General features: G+C 39.4%; 2 protein-coding genes across 7 annotated transcripts in view; one reads left to right on the forward strand and one right to left on the reverse strand.

The window, feature by feature from the left end:
* Positions 1-4,604, forward strand: part of atp8b4 (ATPase phospholipid transporting 8B4) — a 28,513-nt gene extending 23,909 nt beyond the window's left edge. For all 6 annotated transcript variants that reach the window (XM_083545865.1, XM_083545867.1, XM_083545869.1 and 3 more), the window contains 5 exons: positions 624-707; positions 791-1,036; positions 1,947-2,085; positions 2,238-2,368; positions 2,463-4,604. In XM_083545865.1, coding sequence (XP_083401991.1) covers positions 624-707; positions 791-1,036; positions 1,947-2,085; positions 2,238-2,368; positions 2,463-2,840 — 978 coding nt within the window. In that variant the 3' untranslated portion in view covers positions 2,841-4,604. The remainder of the gene's footprint in view (positions 1-623; positions 708-790; positions 1,037-1,946; positions 2,086-2,237; positions 2,369-2,462) is intronic.
* Positions 4,605-4,821: 217 nt separating this feature from the next.
* Positions 4,822-17,695, reverse strand: galk2 (galactokinase 2). The gene is made up of 10 exons (XM_083545895.1): positions 17,485-17,695; positions 12,277-12,365; positions 12,064-12,187; positions 11,877-11,967; positions 11,641-11,787; positions 8,519-8,617; positions 8,170-8,322; positions 7,733-7,943; positions 7,424-7,625; positions 4,822-5,178 (listed from the first exon to the last, which is right to left on the reverse strand). Exons 1-10 carry the CDS (start codon positions 17,532-17,534, stop codon positions 4,971-4,973), a joined length of 1,374 nt encoding a protein of 457 aa, XP_083402021.1. The 5' UTR covers positions 17,535-17,695; the 3' UTR covers positions 4,822-4,970.
* Between the last annotated feature and the right edge of the window lie 14 nt (positions 17,696-17,709).

Genomic DNA, 17,709 nt, shown 5'->3' on the forward strand with positions numbered 1-17,709 from the left:
GACATGTCTATTGAGTAAAAGACAGGAGGTGGAGGTGGCAGAGTTGAAGATGTTGAGATTTTTACTGGGAGTGACGAGGATGGACAGAATTAGAAATGAGTTTATTAGAGGGACAGCACATGTAGGACGTTTTGGGGACAAAGTGACAGAGGTACAATTAAGATGGTTTGGACATGTGTAGAGAAGGGACATGGGGTATATCAGTAGGAGAATACTGAGGATGGAGCCACCAGAAAGGAGAAATAGAGTGCCTCTGAAAGATGCAGATGTAGAGGACGGTGTAGTATAGAGACTGATAATCTGCTGTTGGATATGGGAGCCAAAAGAAGAAGATCTTCTGACATGTCTATCTATGCAAAATCATTGCACAGTATATTGTATATTACTAGGTATAGCATATATTACCTACTGCACCTTCTGTATATTATTCACCCTCACCCCTGTATATATTACCTCATACCCAATTTATCTTACTTATACCATTTTTGCACCTATGGTTAGATGCTAACTGCATTTCATTAGCGCTGTACCTTGCACAATGATAAAGTTGAATCAAATTTCATTCAAATATATAAAAAAATATGTGCAGTATAAATGCATTTTTTGATTGTTTTATATTATAGACCGTGTATGACCAGTGGTTCATCACCCTCTTCAACATAGTCTACACATCTTTGCCTGTTCTTGCAATGGGTTTGTTTGACCAGGTCAGAAATCTACAGTCAAAATATATTCCCATAGTTTCAGAATCTTTAAGTGAAGATGTTTTTTGCCCTTTGCTTTCTGACAGGATGTGAATGAGCAGTACAGTCTGCGTTACCCCAACCTGTACCAGCCTGGGCAGCTCAATCTCCTGTTTAACAAGCGGAAGTTCTTCATGTGCACCATCCAGGGCATCTATACTTCATTTGTGCTCTTCTTCATTCCCTATGGGGCTTTCCTGTGTGCTGTGCGAGATGACGGCTCTCACATATCTGATCAGCAATCTTTCGCTGTTACTATAGCAACCTCACTGGTCATCGTGGTTAGCGTCCAGGTGACAATATTTTCTGTTGCTTATATTAGATGTATTACACATACATATATGTATTTTGTAGTAGGTTTATAGTAAGTGCTACAGTGTATGACTATACTTGGATTTAAAAAAAGATGTGTTAAGCCGCATTTTCTCAATCTGTGACAAATGATGAACCAGTATTGGTAAATTTAGTGTAATTTAGTTGTGTCTGGGGTTAGGGTCCAGTGGTTTTCAAACTTTTTTCCGCCATTCCCCAATCTAGAGGGGGTGGGTTTCCAAGCCCCAACTGTCCTCAGTCACCAAAAAAGAAAAAATTGTAATGAAATTCTTCAAGTTTATTCTCAATGTCTAATTTATTGAAATATCAAGTTCTAAATCAGTAACAATAAATAGCATCAAATTCAAAAACAGAAAATAAAAGTGTTAGGTACTCAAACTAATGTTGTTTTAATGCACTTGCATCAATGACCTAACTGTATGACCTGACTGTAGATTAAATAATATATTTTTAATAGAGAAAATCATAAATGAAGATGAATAAAGAAAAAATATAAATAAATACTCCCATTCATTGCGCCCCACCTGTCATGGCTTTATTTCCCATTAGAGCGGTGCGCACCATCACCACTGGTCTAGTCTAACCTAATCTAATCTCCTGATATGTAAGTCCCTGTATGCTCGTATCTCTCCCATGTAAGTCTTTAAGCTAAGTCAACCTAACATTGCAGGCAAAATATAAATTATTTATGACAAACACCAGGGATGAATTTAAACCGTCATTTACAGGGTCAGCATTATTGATATAAATCAAGATTTAGCAAGTCCACACATAACTCAAAGATATTACATGTGTCAGAAGGTTGCTGTCAGATAGTGGCTGGGTTTTGCTGTTTCTTGTTTGTCTCTGAGTGTAAAGTCTCGCTTTCAGATTGGTCTTGACACAAACTACTGGACTGCAGTGAACCACTTCTTCATAGGGGGTAGTCTGGCAATGTACTTTGCTATACTGTTTGCAATGAACAGTGATGGAATCTTCTGGATTTTTCCAAACCAGTTTCCATTTGTAGGTGAGTTCAACACAACAGCACTCTTACAGTATACTCTGACACTGTAACTCAGAGTAACATGGTCTGTTGTTATGTTCCATGTTTAGATTGCTAACATGCCAATTCAAGAGTGCTGGAAAGATCAGTGACATGATGTGTTTGTTTTGTTCTAGGCACTGCACCTAACTCTTTAAATCAAAAAAGTGTGTGGCTTGTCATTCTCCTTGTGACCGTGGTGTGTATAATGCCGGTTGTGGCCATACGCTTCCTCAGGACAGACCTAAATCCTACACAAACTGACAAAGCAAGTATATGACATCTAAATACCTAAGTTCCAAGTTTGGTGTTTTAGTCTGGAACATGCAAAAGTGAGTGCTGTCCTGTCCTCTCGTGTACAGGTGCGCTTGCTCCAGCAGGCCAGCAGGAGGCAGGGGCCTCAGGAGCAGAATCTGAGACGAGTGCGCAGGACCAGTTCCCGCCGCTCTGCCTACGCCTTCGCCCACCAGCAAGGATATGGAGAGCTTATTACCTCTGGCAAGAACATGAAGGTCACCACATCCTCCACTTCAGGATTCCCTGGCTCATCTCCACAGAGAATCAAAAGCAGTTCCAGTTGGGTGGACGACATGGCACAAAAGGAAACGGACATAAACCATACAGGAGCTGCTGAAGAGACTATGAATTCAGGAGCAGCTGAAGAGACTATGAATTCTGGAGTTACCAAGCAGCCCCGGCATGGGAGCAAGCAAAGCCTAGAGACACTATATACAAAATAAATGACTGGCAGACAATACAAGATGCAGGGTGGGCTGAAAAATCGCAGCTCAGTGAAGGTAAGGCTCTTTAGTCACATTCAAAAGCAGGGAGAAGCACCAAGTGAACTTGTAGGTACTCTATGAAAAGGTACAGTATGACATATGGTTAGTATCTCAATTGTTCATATCATCCCAGCATGATATAAAACACAGAACACTCAAGGCATGCTCATGCCCAGCCTTTCAGGAAGCAGTTCTGGGTGGTCAAACAGCAGAAGACATGCCCAAGTGGTGGCTCTAAAAGAAAAGCAGCATTGCACAGGAGAAACTCCAAAGAGCAAGCATAATGAAGCACATATAAGAGTCCTTATCTTTATCAACTAATTCCCTTGTTCATGCAAATGCACTCCGTTCTCTTGCTGCACTTTCATTTAATTGATTTAATTTCCCTGACTGGCCGAGACAAGCATGCAAACGCAGAAATGTTGTTTCAGACAGCCACCTTTTTTTTTTGAGGGAATTTCTACAAAGATCTTTCATATGCTTCCAGTGTATTGCAGAGCAAACGAGTTCATGGTGTGCTTAATATCAATGCAATTATCTGAGGTACTGGTAAACCGCAGTTCTCTCAGAAGGTACGATTTATAATTAGTTCAACGATATCACCAACTTGGATGTATTTGTACACACAAACAGTCTCACAGTTAGGAGTGCATTTGAAAGCAATGATTTTATCTAAGACAGGGTTGAAGGAGTTTACATGTACTGATACAATAATACCTCTACTTGAATAATTGTAATGCTCATTTGCTCATTTTCAAATCATTTCCAACTTTGCTCAATGATTTTTAGCGTACATCAGATGCAGTAAAGGTTTAGCAAAGGTTTTCGCTTAAAAATATGCTTAAGAGCGAATCATTGAACATTAGCAAACAGAAATAAGCCCCATGGCTTTACTGTAATATAGATTAAAAATAAACTGCACAATTTACATTTTAAATCAGAAATGAAGATTGCCTGTAAATTATTATTAGCATCGTTAAAGCACCGCATGGGCTGAAGGATCTGCTATTGGTTTTGCTATTAAGGGAACGAAAGCACAGCCCCACCACCATTTTTAAGCAACAAACCATGCTTTATGGGCACGCACCATTTATTTCTCATTATACCTCTGTAGCGTGCATATATTACGTTGTAATTGGCATCAGGTTTGCATGCAGTTGGCAAAATGATGAAAAGAGTAAAAGGTTATAGTATAGAGGCTACACAGCTGTGCCTTTCATCCCCCTCCACCGACAGGTAAAGCTTTTACTGTGTACAGGAACAACACTGTCTACAGAAAGCGTGACAAATTGGGCATTTGTTTCACTATCCTTTTACAAAAGGAAATATTTGTGCCTTTTTGATTTCAGAAAAAATAGAAAGCATATTTTGTCCAGTATTTATCTCTCTGCCATCAAGGCCTTGTTTGTGTTTTGTTTTCCATGTTACAGACTCTCCAAATACCTGATGTACAAAATACTGTTTAGTTCAACATGTTACAGTAAGATGTATTTTTTATTATTATATTTGAAACTATGAACACTATAGGGACTTTTTATTATATTGATGTACAGTTTGCCTTGTTTCATTTAACACATGTTATGAATGTATCAAAGAATTTCCTGCTGTGAATTTTGTCAACAAATACAATGCAAATTGTTTATGGTTTTTATTTAAATGCATGGATTTTTTACAATTTATTTTACTTTTTATATGATGCACATAAAATGTCCATTCTAAAAAGCTCAGTGCATCTCTGTGATCTGTGATATTACTTAGTGTTTATTAACTTCAGGGTGCGCAGGGAATGCATCAGTACACACTGCATCAAAACACAAAGTTTTGAATTCATAGGCAACGCATTAATGTTGAAAGTGATATTCTGTAAGTTAGTTGGTGTACAATAGCAACCACCATTACTGCATAAACTATGCGGAAGCTACACATCAGGAAACACAGCAGGCTTCAACAATCTCTTTAATCCAGGCTCAATCAAATTTGATTAAATCAGACATACAATTTTTCCCTTTGAAGATTAGAGGCAGTAAATTTTATATTTTGATCATGATAAAAAATAAAACTCAGAATATTATATATCTTTACCATGTTTTATTCTTCTGTAAAAATAGCTGCTCCTCCCCCTGGCCTTGTTACAAAAAGGCTCTGCTTTACCAGGGCTGCTCGTCGAGCATCAGGCATGTAGTAGCGCTCTTTCACTGTCCGAAGAAAAGAATCCCTCTTTTCGCTGGGTACCATGGAAACAGCACAGCCTCCCCATCCAGCGCCGGTTAACCTAGAGCCCAGGGCACCTGCCTCCCTGTGAAGAACACCATATCAATATTAGTCAATACTACAGTGTTCAATCACAACACTAACAACTCAAAAACATTGGGTGTGGAGTATGTTACACTATAAACAGCACTATAACCATTTCAAAAGATATATATATATATATATATATATATATATATATATATATATATATATATATATATATATATACATACAGTGAGGAAAATAAGTATTTGAACACCCTGCTATTTTGCAAGTTCTCCCACTTAGAAATCATGGAGGGGTCTGAAATTGTCATCGTAGGTGCATGTCCACTGTGAGAGACATAATCTAAAAAAAAATCCAGAAATCACAATGTATGATTTTTTTTTACTATTTATTTGTATGATACAGCTGCAAATAAGTATTTGAACACCTGAGAAAGTCAATATTAATATTTGGTACAGTAGCCTTTGTTTGCAATTACAGAGGTCAAACGTTTCCTGTAGTTTTTCACCAGGTTTGCACACACTGCAGGAGGGATTTTGGCCCACTCCTCCACACAGATCTTCTCTGGATCAGTCAGGTTTCTGGCCTGTCACTGAGAAACACGGAGTTTGAGCTCCCTCCAAAGATTCTCTATTGGGTTTAGGTGTGGAGACTGGCTAGGCCATGCCAGAACCTTGATATGCTTCTTACAGAGCCACTCCTTGGTTATCCTGGCTGTGTGCTTCGGGTCATTGTCATGTTGGAAGACCCAGCCTCGACCCATCTTCAATGCTCTAACTGGGGGAAGGAGGTTGTTCCCCAAAATCTCGCAATACAGGGCCCCGGTCATCCTCTCTTTAATAAAGTGCAGTCGCCCTGTCCCATGTGCAGAAAAACACCCCCAAAGCATAATGATGCTACCATCCCCATGCTTCACAGTAGTGATGGTGTTCTTGGGATGGTACTCATCATTCTTCTTCCTCCAAACACATTTAGTGGAATTATGACCCAAAAGATCTATTTTGGTCTCATCTGACCACATGACTTTCTCCCATGACTCCTTTGGTTCATCCAAATGGTCATTGGCAAACTTAAGACGTGCCTGGACATGTGCTGGTTTAAGCAGGTGAACCTTCCGTGCCATGCATGATTTCAAACCATGACGTCTTAGTGTATTACCAACAGTAACCTTGGAAACGGTGGTCCCAGCTCTTTTCAGGTCATTGACCAGCTCCTCCCGTGTAGTTCTGGGCTGATTTCTCACCTTCCTTAGGATCATTGAGGCCCCACGAGGCGAGATCTTGCATGGAGCCCCAGTCCGAGGGAGATTGACAGTCATGTTTAGCTTCTTCCATTTTCTAATTATTGCTCCAACAGTGGACCTTTTTTCACCAAGCTGCTTGGCAATTTCCCCGTAGCCCTTTCCAGCCTTGTGGAGGTGTACAATTTTGTCTCTAGTGTCTTTGGACAGCTCTTTGGTCTTGGCTATGTTAGTAGTTGGATTCTTACTGATTGTATGGGGTGGACAGGTGTCTTTATGCAGCTAACGACCTCAAACAGGTGCATCTAATTTAGGATAATAAACGTAGTGGAGGTGGACATTTTAAAGGCAGACTATCAGGTCTTTGAGGGTCAGAATTCTAGCTGATAGACAGGTGTTCAAATACTTATTTGCAGCTGTATCATACAAATAAATAGTTTAAAAATCATATATTGTGATTTCTGGATTTTTTTTTTAGATTATGTCTCTCACAGTGGACATGCACCTACGATGACAATTTCAGACCCCTCTATGATTTCTAAGTGGGAGAACTTGCAAAATAGCAGGGTGTTCAAATACGTATTTTCCTCACTGTATATATATATATATATATATATATATATATATATATATATATATATATATATATATATATATATATATATAATATAATACATTTGTCCCAGATCTAGTCACACCATCCTGTCATCAGGAGCATATCCAGGAATATAACAGGGATTTAACAAAATACTATGAAATGTGCTATTTAATAGAAACAGAAATAATATGAGATGGCTTAATACTTTGGGTTACAAATATTTGTTTCACACTCTGTAAAATATCAGATATCCAACACAAAACCAAAATAATCCTGTTAAGTTTACAAACCAATGAACCACTCCAGAATTTATTTGCTTATGTTTCAATATTTCCTATTAGTTAGTCTTTTTGTGTCCGTCTTCAACACATTTATAAATAAATCAGTCTTTGACCCTCCCCACCCCATGTGACATTGCTTTGAGATTTTTTTTCTCTTACTTACCGACAAATGTCCACCAGCTGGTCCAGCTCTGGGCAGCTACACTCATACAAGTCTCTGCAGCTAGTATGGCTTTGGTTCATTAGCTCACCAAGCTGCAGAACAGCATCAGCAGGTGCAGAATCACACACAGTCTTGAACTGCAGGACTCGTGCCGCTTCGCTGTACACATGTCTGGCCCGCTGGTACAGCCTGAATTGAGTCACTGAAGTAAGAAGAGAAACAGGGACGTTTGTATTTGATTCAATAATGCAAATAGAAGGTTCAGATGGTCCAGATTCTTATATTCACTATAAGCTGTATATGCATTACCATGCTGTGTGTTTGCACTGAGGATATTGTCACATAACTGCTGAGTGTTGATTTCCAGAATCTTGCAAATTTCTTCTCCACTGTAGGGCTCAGGGTGAAGAACTTCTTCCACCAAATCCAGCATCTTCTCCAGACTTGAGCCCAGTTGTGTCTGAAGTTCTCCCAGCTTTTGCAGACTACCCCAATCCAAACCTCTGGTTTTAGCCAGAATCTGTGAACAGAATGAATGTGGTTTCTCTTAGATGATCTTGTTTTAGGACATTTCGACAAGAGGAACTATAAGAGTTGAACCTGTAGCCCTTGGAGAATTTGGACACACCTTATTAACTTTTACTTTGTCCAATAAAAAATAAATTCTACAAAGTATGTAGAGATAACTTAGTTTTTTAATCAAGATGATTACAATAAAATGCAGTGCAGTATAATGAGCTCCTTACCTTTGTAGCAATGCGGCATTCCACCACTCTAATGTTGAAGTGTGACGTGGCTGCCTTGTTCATCTCCACACAACTGTTGGCAATCACAAAGACAGCACCAGCTGGGAGCTTCACATCTTTACTCCTCAGGGGATTAAACTCGATCAGCTTTGCCTTGAGTTATAACCATCGTGAGAAAACAGACAATTAAGGAACAGAAATACAGAAACTGACCAAGACAAAGTCAAACTAGATCATCTAGGAAATGAAGATGCAGTACATCGTCGTACACACAGCATGACTCTGAAGCTAGAAAAGCCAATAAAACAGACTTAACACAAATTGTGTAGATAAGAATGAAATACATTACAGTTCCCTCTTCAGCAAGAAATGATATGGATTGATCCATTCCTCCTCCTTCAGTTCCAATATAGCGTTCACACTTGGCACATGTTTCAGCCAACAATACCTGTCAGGAAAAAAAGATAGGATTATACACTATGCATTTAGCTAGTGGTAGTTTAAAATAAAAATGGTTTCACTATAAACTCTTCTATAACTATACCCCATCAAGTGCCTATCAACTAATTACAAGGAAAATATCCCTGATTAATACTAATACTGTAATTTTTAGTGAATCTATCCTCCCTATAAAGACTTCTGGCTTTCTTTTATCTATATCAGAGCAATTCCTAATACTATGATCACAAGGTGCTGATTAAATAATGCACCCATTCTAGTACAGTGTTTTATTATCTTTGTGGCTATAGATGCTTACGTGGCAGACTCTGCATTAAATGTGATTAGTTGGACATCTTACAATCTACAGCATGTTGTTTCGTAATTAATTAAAAAGAATCACTGGCGAATTACTGTAGTATAACAGAGCATGCTGTTACTGTAGGATCAGGGCAGTGTGATACAAACCCATCGTAAATTTTCCTACAAAAGCCACGTTTTTCTGTCCCCTCACTTTTACAGCTTACCAAAAACCTAAAGACTTGCAGCTTGTCCCTGTTGCTTTATTTGGACATTACACTTCCTAACATGATGATTTGCAGATCATCATAAACCATCAGCTCATCTCTAATCCCATAATATGACAAGACGAGGAGCACTGGTTCAACTGGACAGAGCAGACGTCACTGATAAAGATATTTTACCTCAGACTAATATCACAGACAATTGTGATACTGTTCACACTACTGGTTGAGCACATTAGCTGTGTCTCACCACATTATCAACTTGATAGGACTATTGTTCTGACCACTAAGGACAGATTCAGAAGTAACCTGCCTGACATGTCTCAACATCTTACTAAACCCTAAATGCTAATGATCTTGATGAAATGGCTAACAGCATAGACACTATCCTCACTAGCAACTTAGACACTGTTGCCCCCATCCGAAATAAAACACCTGCACCATGGTATAATAGTCATACGCATGCCCTCAAGAGAGCAGCCTGTAATCTGGAGAGAAAATGGAAAAAAAAAAAAATGTGATGTTTTTAGAATTTAAGTATGCTCAGCTATAGACAGGCACTAAATGCTGCTAAAGCTGAACACCTGAGCAAACTCAAAGAAAACAAACAAAGCAATCCCAGGTTCCTTTTTAGTACAGTGGCTTGATTAACAACAAATCAGATATCTGAAAAGAGTATTGCATCACAGTTAAGTAGTAAGGACTTCATACATTTCTTCATTGAAAAAATATAAAGTATCAGAAACACAATTGTGGAGGTCCAACCTCTGAGAGCATCTCGTGATCCAGTGTCACCTAAAGCTCCACAATTAAAATTACAATGCTTTACAAGTATAGGGCAGGTAGAGCTGCACGATCTGATCACCACAGCTAAACCAACAACATGTCTGTTAGATCCTATTCCAAATAAATTACTGAAAGCATACAGATGGAGAGCCTCTCCTCAATATTATTAACCCCACACTATCTTTAGGTCACGTCCCTAAACCCCTCAAGTTGGCAGTTATTAAGCCCCTCATTAAGAAACCTAATTTGGATCACAAAGAACAATCAAATTACAGACCCTTTTATGGCTAAGATTTTAGAAAAGATTTTGTCTGTCCAGTTATGTTTCTACTTACAAGAAAACAGTATCTTTGAATAGTTTCAATCAGGTTTCAGGCACATCATAGCACATAAACTGTGCTAGTTAAAATCACTAATGACCTGTTTTTAGCTTCGAATCGAGGCTGCATCTCTTTGTTAGTTTTACTAGAACTAAGTGCTGCATTCGACACTATAGATCATGACTTTCTTTTGAATTACTCACAGAATTACATCAGCATTCAGGGACAGGCATTAAGCTGATTTAAATCCTACCTGTCTGATCGTTACCATTTTGCAGATTTAGATAAAGAACTGTCCAGGTTAATGCTAGTAAAATATAGGGTGCCACAAGGTTCAGGTCTAGGACCTCTGCTTTTCACAATATACATGCTTCCCTTATGAAATATTATTAGAAGGTATGGGATTAGCTTCCACTGTTATGCTGACAATACTCAGCTATACACCTCATTAAAACCGGAACGAAATATCTGAATTGTTTCGGTTAACCGAGTGTGTTAAAGAATTAAAAGATTGGATGACGCATAACTTTCTATTATTAAATTCTGATAAGAGATTTTGCTCATCGGCCCAAAAAACAGTACACAGAAGATCCATCATTTCAACTTGCATTTAGAAGCATGTACTGTAACTACTAGTTCAACAGTAAAAATCTTCAGTTATTTTAGACACCAACTTGTCTTTTAAAAATCATAATCACCCATATTACAAAAACAGCCGTCTTCCAGCTTAGAAATACTGCTATGATAAAAAACATTATCTATATCAGATGAAGGAAAGCTCATCCATGCATTCATGACTTCCAGACTGGTCATGAATACACGCATTACTAGGTGGTTGTCCTGTATCATTAATAAACAAGCTATGACCATATAACCCCATTTTTATCATCCCTACACTTGCTACCTTTTAATTTTCGAATTGACTGCAAACTATTGCTACTTACTTACAAAGACCTAAATGGTTTATCTAGTCTTTTAACACACTACAATCTGTCACGTTTTTTGAGATCTCAAATTTCTGGACTTCTAGTAGTTCCTAGAATATCAAAGTCCACTAAAGGTGGTAGAGCATTCTCATAAACTTTGAAATTAAGTTGGGTCCCCATTTGAGTCTGGTTATTCTCACGGTTTCCTCTTCATACCATCTAATGGTGTTTTTTCCTGGCCACAGACGCCAGGCTTTGCTTATTGTGGCTTAACACACAATTCACTTATATTAAAGTTTTTTGTTCTATAAATCTTTCGTTCTATAAAGCTGCTTTGAGACTTTGTCAATTGTGAAATGCACTATAAAAATAACTTGAACTTGATTCAGCCCCAAGCAGACTACCTAGTGTTATTTAATGAGTTAATATACATAAGAAATTCATGGCTGAAAAAGTTGATTAGAAATTCTGTTTTACTTTGGAGACAGATTTTCCATTGGCTTTCATAGTGACCAAACCAGCGCAGCACACCAGAGCACTGGAACTAGACAGACCCGAACTAGCTGGAATCGTTCCATCCACAACACACCGAATCCCAGCCAAAGGCGACAAGCTCAGCTGTTCCTGAAAGGAAGATTTATAACAAATATCAAGGCTTCAAATGTTACACTTTTTAAAGCACACTAAGATTACAGCACTTCTTCTTTTCTAACCTGAACACCTTTGACTCCACAAAGAAAGTAATAGTGCCACTGAGGATTCTTAGGGTCTATGGTGATTTCACAGACAGACACTGTGAAATCCCTGCAGGGAAAAAACCCACAGCAGTTATTTAGTACAAATATTTAGCAGTGCCATCTTCAGGATGTGGCATGACTAATTAGAAATAGGGACACTCACTTGTATTTAGGGTCAGTGTTGGCCAGTTGGATTATTTGAGAGTTATTTACAGACACAGCAGCAAGGATATTTTGCTCGATAGCCATAGGGAGGACAGCATATCCACAGTAGTCAATGTGTTCTCCTGTAATTGGTTTAATCGAATTTAATAAGTACAGTCTGTTACATCATGTATACATAGCATAGTAACGTAAGAGACAAAATATAACCAACCTATTAAATTCACTCTGCCAGGAGCAAAAGCATAAAACAGGGGACTTTCTCCATATTTCCCAGTAAATGCCTTTTTCAGGTTCTGTAGTCTTTAAAGGGAAATGGAGAAATAAGGCACAATTCTACTAATAACATAACAAAGAATTAAATCCAAAGATAATAATAATAATAAAAAAATACTAAAGATATATATATATTTTTTTATTTTATTATTATTATTATTATTATTATTATTATTATTATTATTATTATTATTTAATTTCTTTTTTTATTTATTGGCGACATGTGACCTTTTGGGTCCTGTGGGATGCAAAATGAAAGCAAAATAGCAAGGAGACAATCCTCTCTCTTCACTTTTTTGCATCCTTGAGGTGTTCGGGAAGTAAATGCAGCCATATGAATATGAGTCCAAGCATGCACTGATCATCATGATGACCCCTGACTTTGAGTCTGTAGATGGGATTACTGCACTAATGCGCAAGCATCAAGGTGTTTGGCCATGTACACATCACCCTACTGACACAACTGAGTATTAGTTCCAAGCTACCTCTGTTAAGTCCTTATCCTGTATCGAGTCTAAGCAACTTTGCAGCAAGTTTTAAAAAGCAAAAAACAAACAAACAAAAATAAACATATATTGCGTGCATTTGTTTCTATACATTCTAAAGAGGAGACCTGGATTTGATTCAATAGATCAGTAGAATTTGGTAGGCCTTACTGCCATCTAGTGCTGATAATTGGTAGATACAAGTTCTGACAAGTTCTGGGATCTTGTTGTAGTGTATATTTGTTACATTAAATGGTTAACTATTAGCTGCAGAAGAAGACAATTTTTTGTATATAAAAGTTTCATTTCTTTTTTGTGTATTGTAAGAAAACTGTAAGCTAGTTAACCAACCCACTTATGTTGTGCAGTATTAACAGTTTTAAAAGAGTTTATATTTGCTTTTGGATTTTCAGTCTGTGTCAGAGAAAATGAAGTGGGAATGTTGATTCTGCAAATGTGATGCTGACCACATGGGAGGATGAAAGGAAATGTTTTTTTTATATTTTGTCAGTCTTTAATTTGGCCAATAAAAAATATTAAACTGTCAAACTGGCCACATTATCTAAGAGCAGTAAAAATAAAGTAAAGAAAAATGATAAAAAAAAAAAAGAAAAGAAAATTCTTTAGGATATTCTAAATATTTAATAGAAGTGGATTTTTATGTATAATAATCATGGAGTGGGATGTTTCAATACAATAATTAAAGATCAGTATAGTGATAAAAGTTTGGAACCCAGCCATTAGGGGGGCACAAGCCAGTTTACTCTTAGTGCCGGTCCCAAGCCCGGGTAAATGGGGAGGGTTGCGTTAGGAAGGGCATCCAGCGTAAAACATGTGCCAAATCATATATGCGGATCACAAATGAGAATTTCATACCGGATCGGTCGAGGCCCGGGTTAACAACGACCGCCACAGGTATCGTTAGCCGACAGGGTACCGGTGGAAATTGGGCTACTGTTGGCCGAAGGAGGAGAAGGAGAGGAGGAAGGCGTCTACAGAGACGGCAGGAAAAGGAGCAGTGTAGGAGAGTAGAGGTTCGGGTTGGTACTTTAAATGTTGGTAATATGACGGGTAAAGGGAGAGAGATAGCTGATATGATGGAGAGGAGAAAGGTAGATGTGTTGTGTGTTCAGGAGACCAAGTGGAAAGGGAGTAAGGCCAGGAACATTGGAGGTGGGTTTAAACTGTTTTATCATGGTGTGGATGGGAAGAGAAATGGTGTAGGGGTGATTCTAAAGGAAGCGTACAGTAAGAGTGTAGTGGAGGTGAAGAGAGTTTCTGATAGGGTGATGATCGTGAAGGTGGAAGTTGAAGGGATGATGATAAATGTCATCAGTACCTATGCTCCACAAGTTGGCTGTGAGATGGAGGAGAAAGAAAGATTCTGGAGTGAATTAGATGAAGTGGTAGATGGTGTACCTAGGAAAGAACGATTGGTGATTGGGGCAGACTTTAATGGGCATGTAGGTGAAGGGAACAGAGGTGATGAGGAGGTGATGGGTAGGTATGGTTTTAAGGAGAGGAATGTGGAAGGGCAGATGGTGGTAGATTTTGCTAAAAGGATGGAAATGGCAGTGGTGAACACGTATTTTAAGAAGAAGGAGGATCATAGGGTGACGTATAAGAGTGGAGGAAGGTGCACACAGGTGGATTATGTTCTGTGTAGGAGATGCAACCTGAAGGAGATTGGAGACTGTAAGGTGTTGGCGGGGGACAGTGTAGCTAGACAGCATCGGATGGTGGTCTGTAGGATGGTTTTGGAGGCGAAGAAGAAGAGGAGGAAAGTAAGGTTTGAAAGAAGAATAAGATGGTGGAAACTGAAGGAGGAAGAGTGTAGTGTGAGGTTCAGGGAAGAGGTCAGACAGGGGCTTGGTGGTGGTGAAGAGGTGCCGGATGATTGGGCAACTACTGCAGGAGTGATGAGGGAGGCAGCTAGAAAAGTACTTGGTGTGACATCTGGAAATAGAAAGCAAGACAAGGAGACGTGGTGGTGGAATGAGGAAGTGCAGGAGAGCATTAGGGGAAAGAGATTGGCAAAACAGAAGTGGGATCGACAGAGTGATGAGAAAAGTAGGCAGGAGTACAAGGAGATGCGGCAGCAGGTTAAAAGGGATGTGGCGAAAGCCAAGGAAAAGGCATATGAGGAACTGTATAAGAGGTTGGACACTAAGGAAGGAGAAAAGGATTTATACCGATTGGCCAAGCAGAGGGACCGAGCTGGGAAGGATGTACTGCAAGTTAGAGCAATAAAGGATGGAGAGGGAAATGTGTTGACTAGTGAGGAGAGTGTGTTGAGAAGATGGAGGGAGTATTTTGAGCAGCTGATGAATGAGGAAAATCAGAGAGAGAGAAGGTTGGAGGATGTGGAGTTGGTGAAGCAGGATGTAGATAGGATTAGTAAGGAGGAAGTGAGAGCAGCGATTAAGAGGATGAAGAATGGAAAGTCGGTTGGACCAGATGACATACCGGTAGAAGCGTGGAGATGTTTAGGAGAGATGGCAGTGGAGTTTTTAACCAGATTGTTTAACAGGATTCTGGAAGGGGAGAGGATGCCTGAGGAATGGAGAAGGAGTGTGCTGGTACCGATCTTTAAGCATAAGGGAGATGTGCAGACCTGCAGTAACTACAGGGGAATTAAGTTGATCAGTCACACCATGAAGTTATGGGAAAGAGTAGTGGAAGCCAGGCTGAGAGAAGAGGTGACCATCTGTGAGCAACAGTATGGTTTCATGCCGAGGAAGAGCACCACAGATGCCTTATTTGCTTTGAGGATGTTGATGGAGAAGTATAGAAAAGGACAGAAGGAGCTGCATTGTGTATTTGTGGATTTAGAGAAAGCGTACGACAGGGTGCCGAGGGAGGAGTTGTGGTATTGTATGAGGAAGTCAGGTGTGTCAGAGAAGTATGTGAGGGTGGTGCAGGACATGTATGAGGACAGTGTGACGGCAGTAAAGTGTGCAGTAGGTACGACAGACTGGTTCAGGGTGAAGGTTGGACTGCATCAAGGATCGGCCCTGAGCCCTTTCCTGTTTGCAGTGGTGATGGACAGGTTGACGGACGAGGTCAGACAGGAGTCTCCCTGGACTATGATGTTTGCAGATGATATTGTGATTTGTGGTGAGAGTAGAGAGCAGGTTGAGAAGAGCCTGGAGAGGTGGAGATATGCGCTGGAGAGAAGGGGAATGAAAGTCAGTAGGAGTAAGACAGAGTACATGTGTGTGAATGAGAGGGAGGGCAGTGGAGTGATGCGGTTGCAGGGAGAAGAGGTGAAGAAGGTGGAGGAGTTCAGGTACCTGGGGTCAACAGTGCAAAGTAATGGAGAGTGTGTTATGGAAGTAAAGAAAAGAGTGCAGGCAGGGTGGAGTGGGTGGAGAAGAGTGACAGGAGTGATTTGTGATAGAAGAGTATCTGCAAGAATGAAAGGGAAAGTTTATAGGACTGTGGTGAGACCTGCGATGTTGTATGGATTAGAGACAGTGGCATTGAGTAAAAGACAGGAGGTGGAGCTGGAGGTAGCAGAGCTGAAGATGTTGAGGTTTTCGTTGGGAGTGACGAGGATGGACAAGATTAGAAATGAGTTTATTAGAGGGACAGCACATGTAGGATGTTTTGGTGACAAGGTGAGGGAGGCGAGATTGAGATGGTTTGGACATGTGCAGAGAAGGGACATGAATTATATTGGTAGAAAAATGCTGAAGATGGAGCCACCAGGTAGGAGGAAAAGAGGAAGGCCAAGGAGGAGGTTCATGGATGTGGTGAGGGAAGACATGCAGGTAGTTGGTGTAAAAGAGGCAGATATAGAGGACAGGGTGGTATGGAGACGGATGATCCGCTGTGGCGACCCCTAATGGGAGCAGTTGAAAGAAGAAGAAGAAGATAGTGATAAAAGTTTGGGATATGCATAAGTGCTGTTTTTGTGTTTTTTCTGTATTTATTATTATTATCATTAATATTTAAAAAACATTTTAAACATGCACTAGGGTGGTTGTGCCTATATGTTTAAATATGTTTTACATCTTTATTTGCAAACAGAGGACATGAGAGTTATTTCAGATTTCTTTTTTTGTTTAAAAGAAATATGCAGAGAACAAATTGCTCAAAATGAGAGAAACTCTTGATATTATAACGTATAAAAATTTACTTTACAAGAAAACTGTTTTGTGTTTACTTTTAGAAATATATTTCGGGGTGGACTTTATTGGAGCTGATTTACAGGGAAAATACTGCTTGTGCGAGCATTTAAATGTCATGTGACAGGATCATCACGTGTGTTCTACCACAAAACACAACAGGGGCAAACCTTAATGTTTATATATAAAGTTGCATGTTAAACTGTTGTTTCTTTGTAGTTTGATCAAAGGAATTGTTTTATTAATGCACATCTGTGAATAATATTGGGCAAACTTTATTCTCTCTCTATCTCTATACTGTTTCTGTCAACTTTATCTACCAGGAAGCAACATTTATGTATAAACCTTTATATGAAAGATGATGATGGAATACAAAAATAAAAATAAATACAGATTAGAGTGTATACAGTTTGATAACGCTGCTGTCAGCAGAAAACTTTAACAAGGTTTTACTGCACTTATTTTCTATATGCACATGAATTCAATGGAAAGTGCCCTACTGTCGCGTCTCTGCTGGGGAAGTAAACTTACCTGTCGTTGTCGCTGAACAGCACCGTGATTTTGGGTGGATTTGCTGCCATTAGGACCCACGGATCATCTACACCACGAACTCGAGCAGTTTATCAGGTGACGATCAAATCCGGATATTGTATTTCCAGCTATACGGAAGCTGCTCCTCATCCAAAAAGCGTTGGGAAGTAAAGCAGATGTTAAACCGGTCTGGGAGCAGTTTCAGCCTCTCAAACAGCGCGCTGT

The sequence above is a fragment of the Silurus aristotelis genome, assembly GCF_946808225.1.
Source record: "Silurus aristotelis genome assembly, chromosome: 7".
In the NCBI taxonomy this organism is placed as follows: Eukaryota; Metazoa; Chordata; class Actinopteri; order Siluriformes; family Siluridae; genus Silurus; species Silurus aristotelis.